General features: G+C 48.6%; 1 protein-coding gene across 1 annotated transcript in view; it reads left to right on the top strand.

The window, feature by feature from the left end:
• Positions 1-17,500, top strand: part of aacs (acetoacetyl-CoA synthetase) — a 34,368-nt gene that overhangs the window by 7,637 nt on the left and 9,231 nt on the right. Inside the window, 7 exon segments of the mRNA XM_076997844.1 lie at positions 3,303-3,417; positions 4,911-4,992; positions 7,249-7,399; positions 10,792-10,872; positions 10,983-11,057; positions 11,059-11,108; positions 16,685-16,749. Coding sequence (XP_076853959.1) covers positions 3,303-3,417; positions 4,911-4,992; positions 7,249-7,399; positions 10,792-10,872; positions 10,983-11,057; positions 11,059-11,108; positions 16,685-16,749 — 619 coding nt within the window.

The following is a 17,500-nucleotide window of genomic DNA, read 5'->3' as shown; positions in this document are numbered from 1 at the left end:
GTGTAGTAGAGGGCGGTAGTGTGTGGTAGTGTGTGGTAGTGGGCAGTAGTGTGTAGTAGAGGGCGGTAGTGTATGGTAGTGTGTGATAGTGTGTGGTAGTGGACAGTAGTGGGCAGTAGTGTGTGTTAGTGGGCGGTAGTGTGTAGTGGTGGGCAGTAGTGTGTGGTAGTGTGTAGTAGTGTGTGGTAGTGTTTGGTAGTGTGTAGTAGTGTGTAGTAGTGTGTAGTGGTGTGTGGTAGTGTTTGGTAGTGTGTAGCAGTGGACGGTAGTGTTTGGTAGTGTGTAGTAGTGGACGGTAGTGTTTGGTAGTGTGTAGTAGTGTGTGGTAGTGTTTGGCAGTGTGTAGTAGTGGACGGTAGTGTTTGGTAGTGTGTAGTAGTGTTCGGTAGTGTGTGGTAGTGTGTAGTAGTGTGTGGTAGTGTTTAGTAGTGGGCAGTAGTGTGTAGTAGTGTGTGGTAGTGTGTGGTGGTGTGTGGTGGTGTGTGGTAGTGTGTGGTAGTGTGTAGTAGTGTGTGGTAGTGTGTGGTAGTGTGTAGTAGTGTGTAACCTCGTGTAACACAGTGTGAGAGAGACCTCATGATTCTGCACAAAAAGGTAAGCAAAGGCCAACGTTAGTGGATTCACTAAATGGGGCTGTTCTGGGATCAGATTCCCCATCCTGTAACTCAGGCATCACTAAATGGAGCTGTTCTGGGATCAGATTCACCATCCTGTAGCTCAAGGCTTTGTGCTTTGTGTGGTGAAGGTCTATAAAGGTTTTTCTCAGTTACACCACCCAGCTCTCCACCACGCGCACCAGGATATTGACTTTACAGAACAACGTCAGCATCCTGTTTATCAGAGTGGGAGGAGTTTCAGAGAGGTTTATATGGTTTATCAGCTATGCAGTCTCTCTCTCTCTCTCTCTCTCTCTCTCTCTCTCTCTCTCTCCCTCTCTCTCTCTCCATCAGGGGGTACTGGACAGGTTTTCTCAGATCCAACTGAAACAGTGTAGCTGCTGTTCTCTCGCTCTCTCACACACACACACACACACACACACACACACACACACACACACACACAGGGAGATGTAGAGGAAAGCAGGTCTGTTTGCAGCTTGGGGGCTATGCTTGAGCTATAAATAAGTAGCAGCCTCTGTGTTTGTGGCCTGTAAGACCAAGCGCAGCTATATATATATATGACAGCTACATACTACTGCCACCCTGTGGCCACAGCCAAGAACTACAGCTCAATTAGGTTAGCAACCTTAGAGACTCCTGTAAGTTGACTGAAGGTTTGAAACATGCGTTGCATATTATGGTGGGTGTGTGGGGAGATCTGTTGACAGTTTAATGTGATTACATTTGTCAGTTTGTGTTTGGGTAGATTTCCTCTGAGTAAGGAGCAAACATACTTTCATGGGAGAGATTACGGGTGCAGAGATTAGTGGTGCAGAGATTAGGATTAGCTTAATGACCGGTTTAAGATAAAGGGGGATTGTATTTTTTTATCTAAGAATGTGGCAGTTATGAACATATTGTGCTGATATCGTAAGACATTCCACTATCTGCTAAATGCAAATATTTCTTAATGTCTTATTAACAAACGGTCTGCATGTGATTAATGAATGAAGGAGTTTTTTGGAGTTTTTATCAGATTTGATCTGGTTCAATAGTGCATATTGTACTAATTATTAGTTAGAAATTTCATTGATCCAATTATTAAAATATTCCTTTTGGTGTGTTTTGCCTGCCATTTTGAGTTGTGCTATTGAGAAATTGTACAGCATTGTGTTGTGAAGGTAATGTTTCTCTTTGATGTGTGTGTGTGTGTGTGTGTGTGTGGGTGTAGGTAAGTGTTCGTGCTGTGTGCTGACAGCAGTCTTGCTGTGCCGAGAGTAGTTGGGGAAATTAGAACTTCAAAGCGTTTCGTTACAAAATACGTTTTTCAGTATGATCTGTGTCTCGTGAACGCAGGACTGAAGCTCAGCTCTCAGCTTGGGGTTTAATGACATCACTGAACATTATTAGTTAACATGTAATTGGAGGGTTGAATGTATTGATAGATTTGTAATAATGTAATACACCTTTCTTGCCTTTTCGTGCATTCATGATGGTGTTGAAGGTACCGTATGCGCTGATTAATATTCATAATATCAGACGAGAGGGGGGAGGGGGTTGGTGTGGGGGGGTCAATGCCCATGTCATCATCCTTGCCCCCCCCCTCCCCAATTGAAGCGTGGGTGTGACACATTATTTTTGCGAATGGAGATTAAGCGGCAGCAGTATTGATAGCTGAGAGATTTCTTTGCTATATTTAGCAAGTATTCAGACGTCTCTAGCAAATTGTTTTTTTTTTTTTTGGGGGGGGGGGGGGGGGGGGGTTACGTCAAATAGCGACTTTCAGTCACGTCCCACAACCCCAGCCATTCCCCCGACCACCTACTGCAGTTGCATTTTCTGAACACCAGAGGTCGCTCTTGACACACTCCCATGCATAATGAGGGTGTGACACACACACAGACACAACGAGCATGGAGTGGCAGACATGCACACATTTTTATTCTAATCCTAAATTTGTTGTGGGCTTGTTTGTTTATGTAAATAGTAAAGTGTGTGTGGGACAGACTACAACCTTTATGCACTCATGAACCTGTTTTTAAAAAATCAGTTCTTCTGGTCTCAATTTTATTTGCATGTTTGTTGCCAGTATTTTTGGATTTAATTGAATCAGAATCCTTTCCTCCAGTGCGCGCAGAAGTGGTTCCTATTGTGTCAAACAAAAGAATCAGTAGTTAAAATCAAATGTACTCTGTGAAACAAGTGAATGATTCCTTTTGCTTTGCTGCCAGATGTGTGTTTGAATGAGGGAATACAAGGTGTAAATGGAAAATAATCCAGTTTGACTCTTTGCTCCTTTCTCTGCCCCATCTCTCTCTCTCTCTGTCTGTCTGTCTGTCTATCTCTCTCTCTGTCTGTCTATCTCTCTCTCTCTCACTCTACTCCCTCTCTCTTTCTGTCTCTGTCTCTCCCTCCCTCTCTGTCTCTCCCTCTCTGTCATACCCCCTCTCTCTGTCTCTCTCTCTCTCTCTCTCTCTCTCCCTCCCTCCCCCCTCTCTCTGTCTCTTTCTCTCTCTCTCTGTCTCTCCCTCTCTGTCATACCCCTCTCTCTGTCTCTCTCTCTCTCTCTCTCTCTCTCTCTCTCTCTCTCTCTCTCTCTCTCTCTCTGTGCTATCTCTCTCTCTCTCTCTCTCTCTCTCTCTCTCTCTCTCTCTCTCTCTCTCTCTCTCTCTCTCTCTCTCTCTCTCTCTCTCTCTTCATCAGGGAGTACTGGACAGGTTTTCTCAGATCCAGCCCAAACTGATTTTCTCTGTAGCTGCTGTTGTGTATAACGGCAAACAGCACAACCACATGGAGAAGCTCCAGAATGTTGTGAAAGGTGATGCAACCCCACCTGTCTACCCCACACCTCTACACCACCTGTCTACCCCACACCTCTACACCACCCGTCTACCCCCACACCTCTACACCACCCGTCTACCCCCACACCTCTACACCACCCGTCTACCCCACACACCTCTACACCACCCGTCTACCCCCACACCTCTACACCACCTGTCTACCCCCACACCTCTACACCACCTGTATACCCCCACCACCTCTACACCACCTGTCTACCCCCACACCTCTACACCACCTGTCTACCTGTATACCCCCACACCTCTACACCACCTGTATACCCCCACACCTCTACACCACCTGTATACCCCCACACCTCTACACCACCTGTCCACCTGTATACCCCCACACCTGTACATCACCTGTCTACCCCCCACACCTGTACACCACCCGTCTACCCCCACACCTCTACACCACCCGTCTACCTCGACACCTCTACACCACCCCCGTCTACCCCCACACCTCTACACCACCTATCTACCCCACACCTGTACACCACCTGTCTAGCCCCACACCTCTACACCACCTGTCTACCCCACACCTCTACACCACTTGTCTACCCCCACACCTCTACACCACCTGTATACCCCCACACCTCTACACCACCTGTATACCCCCACACCTGTACACCACCTGTCTACCCCACACCTGTACACCATCTGTCTACCCCCACACCTCTACACCACCTGTCTACCCCCACACCTCTACACCACCTGTCTACCCCACACCTCTACTCTACCCCCACACCTGTACACCACCTGTCTACCCCCACACCTGTACACCACCCGTCTACCCCCACACCTCCACACCACCCGTCTACCCCCACACCTCCACACCACCCGTCTACCCCCACACCTCCACACCACCCGTCTACCGCACACCTCTACACCACCTGTCTACCCCCACACCTCTACACTTACCTTACATTATACATTACATTTACCTTACACTATACATTACACTTACCTTACACTATACATTACACTTACCTTACACTATACATTACACTTACCTTACACTATACATTACTCTACTGTGTTGATGGTAGTTTTTTGTTATAGGTGAATTGATGAGTCACTGATACACCACTGCTCAGTAGGGGTGACGCCGAAAGTTTAATGGAGATTCATGTTTAATGGAGATTCACTTTCATTCTCTCTCTCTCTCTCTCCCTTGTTTATTGCTCTGGTGAAGTACAGGATCGATTTTGAATTTGAATTTTATAAATCCATGAATGGCACAATTGGTGTAATGGTGGTGTTAGTGAGAAGGGAGAGTTGCTCTTGCTCCTGTTGGAATAATGGTTCATTTTTACAGTGTGAAGTATGTCTGTTACATTTGTTATATTGATTTAAATAAGACGTTTGTTAAAATTAAAGAAATTCTTCTTTCCCTCCCACTCTCTTGTCCCCCCCCCCCCCCCCACACACACACATACACACACACACACACCACACACACACACACACACAGGTCTTCCTGATCTGAAGAAGGTAGTTGTAATTCCTTATGTTCGTTCCAGACAAGAAACAGACCTCTCCAAGATCCCCAACAGGTGTGTGTGCGCACGTGTGTGTGTGTGTGTGTGTTTATGTCTAGAAAGCATGAAATCACCTGGCACACTCTTCTGGACTCATCACTGAAAGTCTTTCTTTACTTAACTGGGCTGTAGTTTCTATGGTTACTGTGGTTGGGGTAAGAGTGTCAGTGAAGGGCATTCCAGACAGGGTGTAGGGGCTCTGGTGTGGAGGGTGTAGGGGCTCTGGTGTGGAGGGTGTAGGGGCTCTGTTGTGGAGGGTGTAGGGGCTCTGGTGTGGAAGGTGTAGGGGCTCTGGTGTGGAAGGTGTAGGGGCTCTGGTGTGGAGGGTGTAGGGGCTCTGGTGTGGATGGTGGAGGGGCTCTGGTGTGGAGGGTGTAGGGGCTCTGGTGTGGAGGGTGTAGGGGCTCTGGTGTGGAGGGTGTAGGGGCTCTGGTGTGGAGGGTGTAGGGGCTCTGGTGTGGAGGGTGTAGGGGCTCTGGTGTGGAGGGTGTAGGTGCTCTGGTGTGGAGGGTGTAGGGGCTCTGGTGTGGAGGGTGTAGGTGCTCTGGTGTGGAGGGTGTAGGTGCTCTGGTGTGGAGGGTGTAGGTGCTCTGGTGTGGATGGTGGAGGGGTGTAAGTGTGTGTGTGAGTGAGTGTAAGTGTGCTCTTGAATATGCAAACTGTTCTTATCCAAGTACAAATCCCCAATAAGAGAACTCCCCAAAAAGGATTTTGGTGAAAATTGAGTGTGTTTCCAGGAGTTTCCTTTTAAGGACTGTAGGGTCATCGTCAGGATGAGAGTCAGGGTCAGGGTCGGGATGAGGGTCAGGGTCGGGATGAGGGTCAGGGTCGGGATGAGGGTCAGGGTCGGGATGAGGGTCAGGGTCAGGATGAGGGTCAGGGTCAGGATGAGGGTCAGGGTCAAGACCCTGTGTCACCACTTTTGTATGTGTTTTTCACTCTGTGTCAGGTGATCACTGATCACTATATGTGATAATTAGTTCCATAAACTCCTAATTTTGTGTCCGTTTACAACGCCAGTGGGTGTTTTAACATCAGGTTAAACTAAACCAGTGACTAGTTTAACATTTAATTAAATCTTGAAATTAGCTAGGTTGGTTAGTTAGTTAGCTAGCTAGCTAGCTAGATTGGTTAGCTAACTTAATTAGTTAGCTAGCTTAGTTAGTTAGCTTAGTTACTTAGTTAGCTAGCTTGGTTAGCAAGTGAGTTAGCTTAGTTAGCTAGCTTAGTTAGCCTAGTACCTGGTATAGCTAATCTCCTCCCCCTCCTTTTCATTAAAATTGATTAACAGCAGCGGTAATATTAAAAGTGTTAGAACTGGAAAAATAAAAAAGATTAAAAATATTTAATAATGCTTCATATAGCCTATACACCAGACTCACACACATGCAGACAATATAAAGATGTAGCCTACAGAACACGCAATTCAGCACTGGTTTAAGATAATGGGGAGATTGTTTTTATCTAAACAATGCAGCAGCTATGAACATGAACACCTTAAAACATTCAGCTATCTCTAAATGCAAATATTTCTAAATCTTTTGTTAACAAATGTTATGCGTGTGTTCCATGTAATGAGTCTTTTGTGAGGTGTGTGTGTGTGTGTTTGGTTCATGATCTGAGCAAGAAATGGACTGTATGTGTTTAATGAGTGTGAGGAGTCTGGTGTGAGGTGTGTGTGTTTGGTACCTGAACAGAGGAAGTGCTCTGTCTGGTTCTCCTGATTGCATGTCAGTTCTCCTCAGATGTTCTGATGAAGCCTAGAGCATGGACACTACAGCTATCACATATTATGCTAAGATCTATTGTATGTTCAATAGTTTATAGCATTTAAATGTATTGGTTATATGTTCATCTTGGTGGGTTCTGTTGTGAGTTTTGAGATGGTGGAAGGCATTGTGCTTCTGTTTGATGTGTCGGGGGGGGGGGGGGGGGGTGTTGTTTGCGGGTGTATGCAGTTAGTTGGTGTGGATGTATGTGCTCTGGGCGTAGGTGTGGGTATAGGGGGTGTGGGTGTGATTTGTGTTTGTGTATGTGTGTGTATTTTAGGTGTGTGTGTGGTTTAGGAGTGGTTGTGTGGGCGTGGTGACAGCAGTCCTGGAATAAGTGGAATTTTTTTCCTTAAAAGGCTTTATTTATTTGTAATTTTTCAAACATTTTTAGTTTTACGTTTTTACATGTACATTTTACATTTTACACAATTCAAAATAGTGTTCTGTGGTGTTTGTGTCCTGTAACATGTCGCTCTGATGGACATCTTGTCTCCCCCAGCGTGTTCCTTCAGGACTTCTTGGCCGTGGGGCGGGAGGGTGATCAGGACCCTCAGATGGAGTTTGAGCAGCTGCCGTTTTCACACCCACTCTTCATCATGTTCTCCTCTGGTACCACCGGAGCCCCGAAGTGCATGGTGCACTCTGCTGGGGTGAGAATGTGTGTCCGTGCGTGTGTGTCTGTGCATGTGTGTCTGTGCATGTGTATATGTTGGTGTGTGTGTGTGTGTCCATGTCTTGTGTGTTGTACATCACAACACATCATCTTTCTCAGAGATACTGTTATTCTTTATGCACAACATATCCTGGCCGTAAATCGTCACACCTTACCAGTACTCCCCACAAGGTGGCAGTATCAGTCCACGGGCAAACGTGCAGAAGCTGGTGGAGTGCTTACAGAAGGGCCCTTCTGCTCGTGCCCTTTCTCTGCGTGTTTCTCACGGCCACATGTGGGAGGCGCAGGTGCTGAGGGCTGGAGTGAGAGTGAGAGTGAGAGTGAGAGTGAGAGTGAGAGTGAGAGTGAGAGTGAGAGTGAGTGAGAGTGTCTCTGCGCTACGGTAACACACAGCAGAGGAAACATGGCCTGACGGCTGACAACAGCCAGAACACTGACATGTCAACTGATATGTCAGTGTTATGTGAGGTCAGACACTTGCGTGTGCGTGTGTGGTGCGTGTCTGTGCGCGTGTGTATGTTTGTACGTGTGTGTGTGTGTCTCAGCTGTTGTGTGTTAATTTTCACAGCTTCTTTTTGTTGGCTTTAGCACTGTTTCTGTCTAATATGTCTCACCAGATGGATAATTAGAGCTATGTATATGTATATGAATACACACACACACACACACACACACACACACTCCCTCTGTCACACTCCGTGGGTAATTAAGGTTGTGTGTATGAAAACAGTGGCAGGCTGAAGTCATGGCAGGCTCTGGAGCGAGCCTGTAATTACAGCTCTGAGGCGGAGGGGCATGGTGTGTGTGTGTGTGTGTGTGTGTGTGTGTGTGTGTGTGTGTGTGTGTGTGTGTGTGTGTGTGTGTGTGTGTGTGTGTGTGTGTGTGTGTGTGTGTGTGTGTGTGTGTCCTCACTGCTGCATACACCTTTAGAGGAGTAATTAGGGCTGATTGCTGCTGGATCTCTCGTGTGAGCCTTTGAGTGGAACACCTTCACAGATCTCCAGCGAGGAGGTTGATGGTGACATCATGCTTTGCTTTTGAGGCTCTCCAGGACGTCACTCTGGAACGGAAACAGTGACTCTGAGTTTGAAGTGCAGGCTGTCTGCTTTACTCCGAGCCTTATGGGAAATGGAGTCCCTTTGTATGCTCGCTTCATGCTCACTGTGGAGGCCCTGTAGTCCCGGCTGGCTACTTGATTGGTTCTTTGCTAGATATGTGTTGTTCTAGATCATACCACGGATGAATTGGGTGCTAGATTCTACCACTGAAGAGTTGGGTTCTAGATCAGCTTTGGTGATAGTGGTTTTTGTTGCGGCTAATTAATAAGACCACAGGAGTGTCAGACACAGTCAAAACATCAACTACTACTGCCGACTGGAGCCAGAGTAGGTGAAGGGGCTGAGTGATGTACCAATAGTGATATACTGGTTACACTCCTGTAGTGTAGTGATATATTGGGTACACTCCTGTAGTGTAGTGATATATTGGGTACACTCCTGTAGTGTAGTGATATATTGGGTACACTCCTGTAGTGTAGTGATATATTGGGTACACTCCTGTAGTGTAGTGATATATTGGGTACACTCCTGTAGTGTAGTGATATATTGGGTACACTCCTGTAGTGTAGTGATATATTGGGTACACTCCTGTAGTGTAGTGATATATTGGGTACACTCCTGTAGTGTAGTGATATATTGGGTACACTCCTGTAGTGTAGTGATATATTGGGTACACTCCTGTAATGTAGTGATATATTGGGTACACTCCTGTAATGTAGTGATATATTGGGTACACTCCTGTAGTGTAGTGATATTGGGTACACTCCTCTAGTGATATATTGGGTACACTCCTGTAATGTAGTGATATATTGGGTACACTCCTGTAGTGTAGTGATATATTGGGTACACTCCTGTAGTGTAGTGATATTGGGTACACTCCTGTAGTGTAGTGATATTGGGTACACTCCTGTAGTGATATATTGGGTACACTCCTGTAATGTAGTGATATATTGGGTACACTCCTGTAGTGTAGTGATATTGGGTACACTCCTCTAGTGATATATTGGGTACACTCCTGTAATGTAGTGATATATTGGGTACACTCCTGTAGTGTAGTGATATTGGGTACACTCCTCTAGTGATATATTGGGTACACTCCTGTAATGTAGTGATATATTGGGTACACTCCTGTAGTGTAGTGATATATTTGGTACACTCCTGTAATGTAGTGATATATTGGGTACACTCCTGTAGTGTAGTGATATTGGGTACACTCCTCTAGTGATATATTGGGTACACTCCTGTAGTGTAGTGATATATTGGGTACACTCCTATAGTGTAGTGATATATTGGGTACACTCCTGTAGTGTAGTGATATATTTGGTACACTCCTGTAATGTAGTGATATATTGGGTACACTCCTGTAGTGTAGTGATATTGGGTACACTCCTCTAGTGATATATTGGGTACACTCCTGTAATGTAGTGATATATTGGGTACACTCTGTAGTGTAGTGATATATTGGGTACACTCCTGTAGTGTAGTGATTATTGGGTACACTCCTCTAGTGATATATTGGGTACACTCCTGTAATGTAGTGATATATTGGGTACACTCCTGTAATGTAGTGATATATTGGAACACTCCTGTAGTGTAGTGATATATTGGGTACACTCCTGTAATGTAGTGATATATTGGGTACACTCCTGTAGTGTAGTGTATATTGGGTACACTCCTGTAGTGTAGTGATGCACTGATTTGAAAATCACAGGCCAATATTTAATAAATTGACAGTTTTGATAAAAAGAAAATACAGACATCCTTAGGATGGCTGTTTTTGCTTCCGTAATTTCTGTGCACTTACATAAGTCTTCATTTGCATAATCTCAGTCTTTATTTACATAATGTAAGCTTTTATTTACACAAGGCTAAACAATAATTTGATCACGTCCTCACGTTGCTCCAGTTGATAGCGGATTTCCTTTGTAGTCTGTCTGCATCATGATTGCTTTTTTCATTTGAAATCACGCACGAGTTTGTCGACCGTTTTAAAATCTAAAAGCTAATTTTGTGCAATTTATTTTTTTTGTTTTTTATTTTGCCAGGATTGATTGATGGCTGATATATCAGGTCTTCCCTTTTTGTAGAGTTCTGGAAATGGTGATGGACAGATCTGATGGACAGGGTAGGGTGAGATGAAGGTGTAACTGTTCATTGGTAATGGGTTGTAGGTCTGAGGTGGGGCAGAACCCTACGGGCTCGTGTGGGGCCTCAACGCTGTCCATGCTGGTTTGGCTGGGGCCTCAGTGGGCCTGCGTGTGGTGTCTGGGGATGGGTGGATGAGTGCTTACTGCTCTCTCTCTCTCTGCAGGGAACCCTTATCCAACACCTTAAAGAACACATTCTGCATGGCAACATGTCGAGCAGTGATGTTATCATCTATTACACCACGGTAGGTAGCTTAATGAAGAAAAAGTCTCACATGTATAGTAGATTAAGCAGAGAGAACCTATTTCACCTGTCTGTCTCTCCCCGTCTGTCTCTCCCTGTCTGTCTCTCCAGACCGGGTGGATGATGTGGAACTGGCTCATCTCCTCTCTGGCTGTTGGGAGTTCTGTGGTTCTCTATGATGGTTCTCCCTCTCATTCCAACTCCAAATGTTTTATGGAACTTGGTGGACCAGCTGGGGTAAGAATGCAGGGAGGGAGTGTGTGCGTGTGTGTGCGTGTGTGTGCGTGTGTGTGCGTGTGTGTGCGTGTGGTGTGCGCGTGTGTGTGCGTGTGTGTGCGTGTGTGTGTGTGTGTGTGTGTGTGTGTGTGTGTGTGTGTGTGCGTGTGTGCACGTGTGTGTGTGTGTGGTGTGTGTGTGTGAGAGAGAGAGTTGTAAGTTCTCTTGGCTGTTGATAGAGTTCTTTATTCTTATCTTTCATTGTGTCTTATAAAGCTGTTAAAATTGAGAACATAGCTATAGGGAATGTGCAGACACACACGCACGCACACACACACGTCTGCTTTAATTAGATAAATTCCTTTAGCTGAAGTGAGCAGACTGAGTGAGTGAGTGAGTCACCTTCCCTACACACCTGTGTGTGTGTGTGTGTGTGTGTGTGTGTGTGTAAGTATATACACGTGTGTATAAATGTATGTGTCTGTATTTATAAACCCATTTATACGCTTAGAATGTCACACACACACACACATAAGACAGCACACGCATTTAGTACAACACAACATACATGTGTACAATCACATCAAGGACAGCACACACACACACACACACACACACACATACACACATACACACACACACACACTGATCACAGCATGTTCACCGCAGGTGTGTGGTATGAGCTGTGGTCTGGATGAATTAAACATGTGTGTCCTCTGCTGCTGTAGGGAGACGTGTGGCCTTAAGATGGGAGAGAAAATAACTACCCCCCCAACTCTACTACCCCCAACTCTACTATCCATCCAACTCTACTACCCCCTCCCAACACTACTCCCCCCTCCCAACTCTACTACCCCTCCCAACTCTACTACCCCTCCCAGCTCTACAACCCTCCCAACACTACTACCCCTCCCAGCTCTACAACCCTCCCAAACACTACTACCCCTCCCAACACTACTACCCCTCCCAACACTACTACCCCTCCTAACTCTACTACCCCCCCCCCACCTCTACTACCCATCCCAACTCTACTACCCCTCCCAACACTACAACCCTCCCAACACTGCTACCCCTCCCAACACTACTACCCCTCCTAACTCTACTACCCCCCCCACCTCTACTACCCATCCCAACTCTACTACCCCCCCAACACTACTACCCCCCCAACTCTACTACCCCTCCCAGCTCTATAACCCTCCCAACATTACTACCCCCTCCCAACTCTACTACCCCTCCTAACTCTACTACCCCCCCAACACTACTACCCCCCCCAACACTACTACCCCTCCTAACTCTACTACCCCTCCCAACTCTACTACCCCCCTCCCAACTCTACTACCCCCCCAACACTACTACCCCCCCAACACTACTACCCCTCCTAACTCTACTACCCCTCCTAACTCTACTACCCCCTCCCAACTCTACTACCCCCCTCCCAACTCTACTACCCCCTCCCAACTCTACTACCCCCCCCCCCCACCTCTACTACCCTCCCACCTCTACTACCCCTCCCAACACTACTACCCCCCCCCCAACTCTACTACCCCCCCAACACTACTACCCTCCCAACACTACTACCCCTCCCAACTCTACTACCCCTCCCAACACTACTCCCCCCTCCCAACTCTACTACCCCTCAGCTCTACTACCCCCCCAACTCTACTACCCCTTCCAACTCTACTACCCCCCCCAACTCTACAACCCCCCCAACTCTACAACCCCCCCAACTCTACTACCCCTCCCAACACTACTACCCCTCCCAACTCTACAACCCTCCCAACACTACTACCCCTCCCAACACTACTACCCCTCCCAACACTACTCCCCCCTCCCAACACTACTCCCCCTCCCAACACTACTACCCCCCCAACTCTACTACCCCTCCCAGCTCTATAACCCTCCCAACATTACTACCCCCCTCCCAACTCTACTACCCCCCCAACTCTACTACCCCCCCCAACACTACTACCCCCCCTAACTCTACTACCCCCCTCCCAACTCTACTACCCCCTCCCAACTCTACTACCCCCTCCCAACTCTACTACCCCTCCTAACTCTACTACCCCTCCTAACTCTACTACCCCCTCCCAACTCTACTACCCCTCCCAACACTACTACCCCCCCCAACACTACTACCCCCCCAACACTACTACCCCCCCAACACTACTACCCCTCCCAACTCTACTACCCCTCCCAACACTACTCCCCCCTCCCAGCTCTACTACCCCCCCCAACTCTACTACCCCTTCCAACTCTACTACCCCCCCCCCAACTCTACAACCCTCCCAACACTACTACCCCCCACCTCTACTACCCCCCCCAACTCTACTACCCCTCCCAACACTACTACCCCCTCCCAACTCTACTACCCCTCAGCTCTACTACCCCCCCACCTCTACTACCCCTCCCAACTCTACTACCCCTCCAACTCTACTACCCCTCCCAACACTACTACCCCTCCCAACTCTACTACCCCCCCCCAACTCTACTACCCCCCCCAACTCTACTACCCCCCCCAACTCTACTACCCCCCCAACACTACCCCCCCCTCCCAACACTACTCCCCCCTCCCAACTCTACTACCCCTCAGCTCTACTACCCCTTCCAACTCTACTACCCCCCCCCAACTCTACTACCCCCCCCAACTCTACAACCCCCCCAACTCTACAACCCTCCCAACACTACTACCCCTCCCAACACTACTACCCCTCCCAACACTACTACCCCTCAGCTCTACTACCCCTCCCAACTCTACTACCCCCCCACCTCTACTACCCCCCACCTCTACTACCCCCCACCTCTACTACCCTCCCAACACTACTACCCTCCCAACTCTACTACCCTCCCAACTCTACTACCCCCCCCAACTCTACTACCCCCCCAACTGTACTACCCCCTCCCAACTCTACTACCCCTCCCAACACTACTACCCCCTCCCAACTCTACTACCCCTCCCAACTCTACTACCCCTCCCAACACTACTACCCCTCCCACCTCTACTACCCCTCCCAACTCTACTACCCCTCCCAACTCTACTACCCCCCACCTCTACTACTACCCCTCCTAACTACCCTCCCAACTCTACTACCCCTCCCAACTCTACTACCCCCCACCTCTACTACCCCTCCCAACTCTACTACCCCCCACCTCTACTACTACCCCTCCTAACTCTACTACCCCTCCCAACTACCCTCCCAACTCTACTACCCCTCCCAACTCTACTACCCCCCACCTCTACTACCCTCCCAACTCTACTACCCCTCCCAACTACCCTCCCAACTCTACTACCCCTCCCAACTACCCTCCCAACTTTACTACCCCTCCCAACTACCCCCCACTTCTACTACCCCCCCCCCCCCCCACCTCTACTACCCCTCCCAACTACCCCCCCACCTCTACTACCCCCCCAACTCTACTACCCCTCCCAACTACCCTCCCAACTCTACTACCTCCATCCCATTCAGTACCCCTTACCGTTGGAATTTAAACTTCAAGGAGACAATGTCGGCTGCTTTGTACTCTGTGGGGCCGTAGAGTCCGGGGCGAGTCTGCTCATTCCAGTTAGTGTGCACACTTGTTACGTTTGCACACTCGTTTTGTAAATGTCTGTCAGCTGGACCTCTGCTACTTTTCTACCCCTGAGGGTGCGACCCTTCCCCTGAGACCTGGGGAGGGAAACCCCTTCATTCACAGCCACCTTTGGTAGAACGTTACGCCTCCTATTAAAGACAGAATAGCCCGCAGCTGTTAATCCGTGTGTTAGTCCTGCCAGCCTGCTGGATTATCCCGACAGCAGAGCGTCCCGGAGAGGGTAACAGGACACTGAGAATGTTGGGTTTGCTGAAAGGTGACTACGGCGCTGGTGATGGTGTTGGTGTAGCTGCAGCAGACTGACGGGGTAATGGTGTTCTGTTGTGACATGGCTACGGTCTCTGTCATTCTGTGGCTGGCATCGCTCTGGAAACGCAAAAACCCCATTTCATCTTGTAGACAAAAAGACATCTGGATTCTCTTCTTACATCCTAAACAACCAATTACCATCCTCGTCTTGCCACCTGCCACCAATCACCTGTGAGCAGGATGTTGTCATGGCAGCAGCTCATAAGACAGACAGTTTACTGTTCCGAGCTCCTTCTCGTCATATTTCTTCTCTTTCCTTTGGCTTTTTTGAGCCCAGTGTGTGGTGTTCAGGTGAGCGAGAGGCTCTGAGGGTGGACACACTACACAACTTTTAAAATCCGAACAGATTTCACGGTTGTTGTTCAGAACACAAGTGCATCATGGACAGAACGTACACGTAACTGTTTTCATTGCAGAACAAGATACAAATATCCTCACAATCATGTCACGGTTCTTGGCTCGTGCGTTTATATACGCAGACGTGCTGTATGACGTGGGTCATGTTGTGTACGCAGACGTGCCGGACGTGAGACATCTCTGAGGAGACGCAGGGAGGAGACGCACTGAGGCCAGTGTGGGGCTAACTGTTCCTCCGTCTCCGAGCTCCACCCCAGCGTCTGTGCGTCTCCGCACCGTTATTATTTTGTTCTTATTATTTTCGTCTTATTATTTTGTGCGTATGGCTCTCTCACTGGCTGCTGCCTGTATCAGCTGCTCAATTACACTCACACTGCAGGACCCGTGAACATCTTCAGTCATAAATATCAAACATGTTTGGTAATAGCAGAACTCCAGTCACTTCAGTGCTCAATCGGAGCTCTAAGGTCTGATTTTTCCTCTCACACTACCAGCTAATCGTCACGTCTGCTCACGTCCGCTCACGTCCAGTTCTCTTGCGATAGTCTGGAACTATAGTGTCGAACTAAAGAGGCGATCTTTCTTATTGAAATGTCTTGTTGTGTTGGTGCGTCCTCAGATCAGTCCTGCTCCTCCAGCACCACACGCACCTGCTGTAAAGTGCACACGTGGAGAGCTGGAAAACAGCATCCAGTGTCTGCTAAGAGAAGGCGGAGTATTGACTTGCTGTCAGGCGTTGACCTCTGACCTCCGAGGGCTTTGACCCCATGGTGTTTCATCACCACCTGCCTGATTGAGTCTGGAGCAGGTCGCCCGGGTCACAAGATCAATCCCACTGCCCTCGCAGCTTAGCCAACAAACTGATCTCAGAGCAGTTCTAGATCCCTTCATCAGCGAGAGGCGGAGAACTTCTAGAACTTTCTCACCTCTTTCAGTAACGTGAGATCGAAGTTATATGTAAGTGATTCATTGGCAGGATGTTGTGGTGGATGGATGATGTGGTGTTGTGTGAACGTCTCCTTCGGGCCAGTAGTGGTCAGTAGGTCAGCAGGTCAGTATTGGTACCCCGTCTGTGTACCGGGGTGGTTTCGTCTCACGGCCCTGTTAGCGAGTTTGAAATGCGACGGTGTCCCGAGAACGTGTGTGCAGTGTTTGTGTGGTCTCCCCACGGAGCAGTCTGACTCTACAGAGTTCTGCAGTGCTGTGTTTCAAGTTCTGGTCGTGTTTGGCCGGTGTCCTGAGCGTGTCAGCACCGTGCCGAGCTGTCTGCTGAAGACAGGCTGTTCCAGGTGTCCCCTCCCCCGCTCTGTCTCACACACTCCCTCCCTCTTTCCCCTCAGGATAACCATATTTGGCACCGGGGCAAAATGGCTGTCTGTTCTGGAGGAGAGGAACCTGAGACCAGGTGAGCTTATCTCGAGCCAGACGTCACCGCAGACGGAGAGGACAGACCCTCCGTCTGTCTTCCTTCTGTTGGACCTGCGTCCCCCCCCCCCCCCCCCCCCCGTGCGCTCAGGGTCCCTGTGGAACACTAATGAGCCTCACAACATGCTGTCCATTCATGATCATTCACTTCATGTTCTTAACTCCTCACTCCTCCTCCATCGCTTTGCTCTCTCTCTCTCTCTCTCTCCCTCTTTCTCTCCCTCTCTCTCTCTCTCGCTCTCTCTCTCTCACATTTAGCCCGTTAGCTATAATAACGCACATTTATTCCACTGCTTTCTTCACCACCTCTCAAGAGACTTCAGGCGCGCTCGCTAAACTGTTGCCTCTGTGTGTCCGTGCATGCGTGCGCTGGCGTGTGTGTCCGTGCATGCACATGTGCATGTGTGTGTGTGTGCGCGTGCGTGTTAAAGGTGTTTCCTGTATGTCTGTGGCTCCTGACATTTTCGGGCGACATCTGCTCGCCCTGTGGGGAGCAGCCCTGCCCCTGAGAGGAAGGGTGCGAGACCCCACGTCCGCAGGCCCCGCCGTGGCGTCTAACCCCAAACCCAGCGGACGACACGCTCGCCTGCGTTTCAGTGCAGTTTAACATGCTTCATAATTCATAGCCCACCTGACTCTGGCCCATCTGCTGCCAGACAGCGCAGCAGTTTGATCGCAGTTCTACACAGAGTCAGAACCGTAGCTCTGCGGCTCTGGGACGGTCCGGGAGG

The sequence above is a fragment of the Brachyhypopomus gauderio genome, chromosome 3, assembly GCF_052324685.1.
Source record: "Brachyhypopomus gauderio isolate BG-103 chromosome 3, BGAUD_0.2, whole genome shotgun sequence".
NCBI classification, from domain to species: Eukaryota; Metazoa; Chordata; class Actinopteri; order Gymnotiformes; family Hypopomidae; genus Brachyhypopomus; species Brachyhypopomus gauderio.
This window is presented reverse-complemented; position numbering and strand designations above follow the sequence as displayed.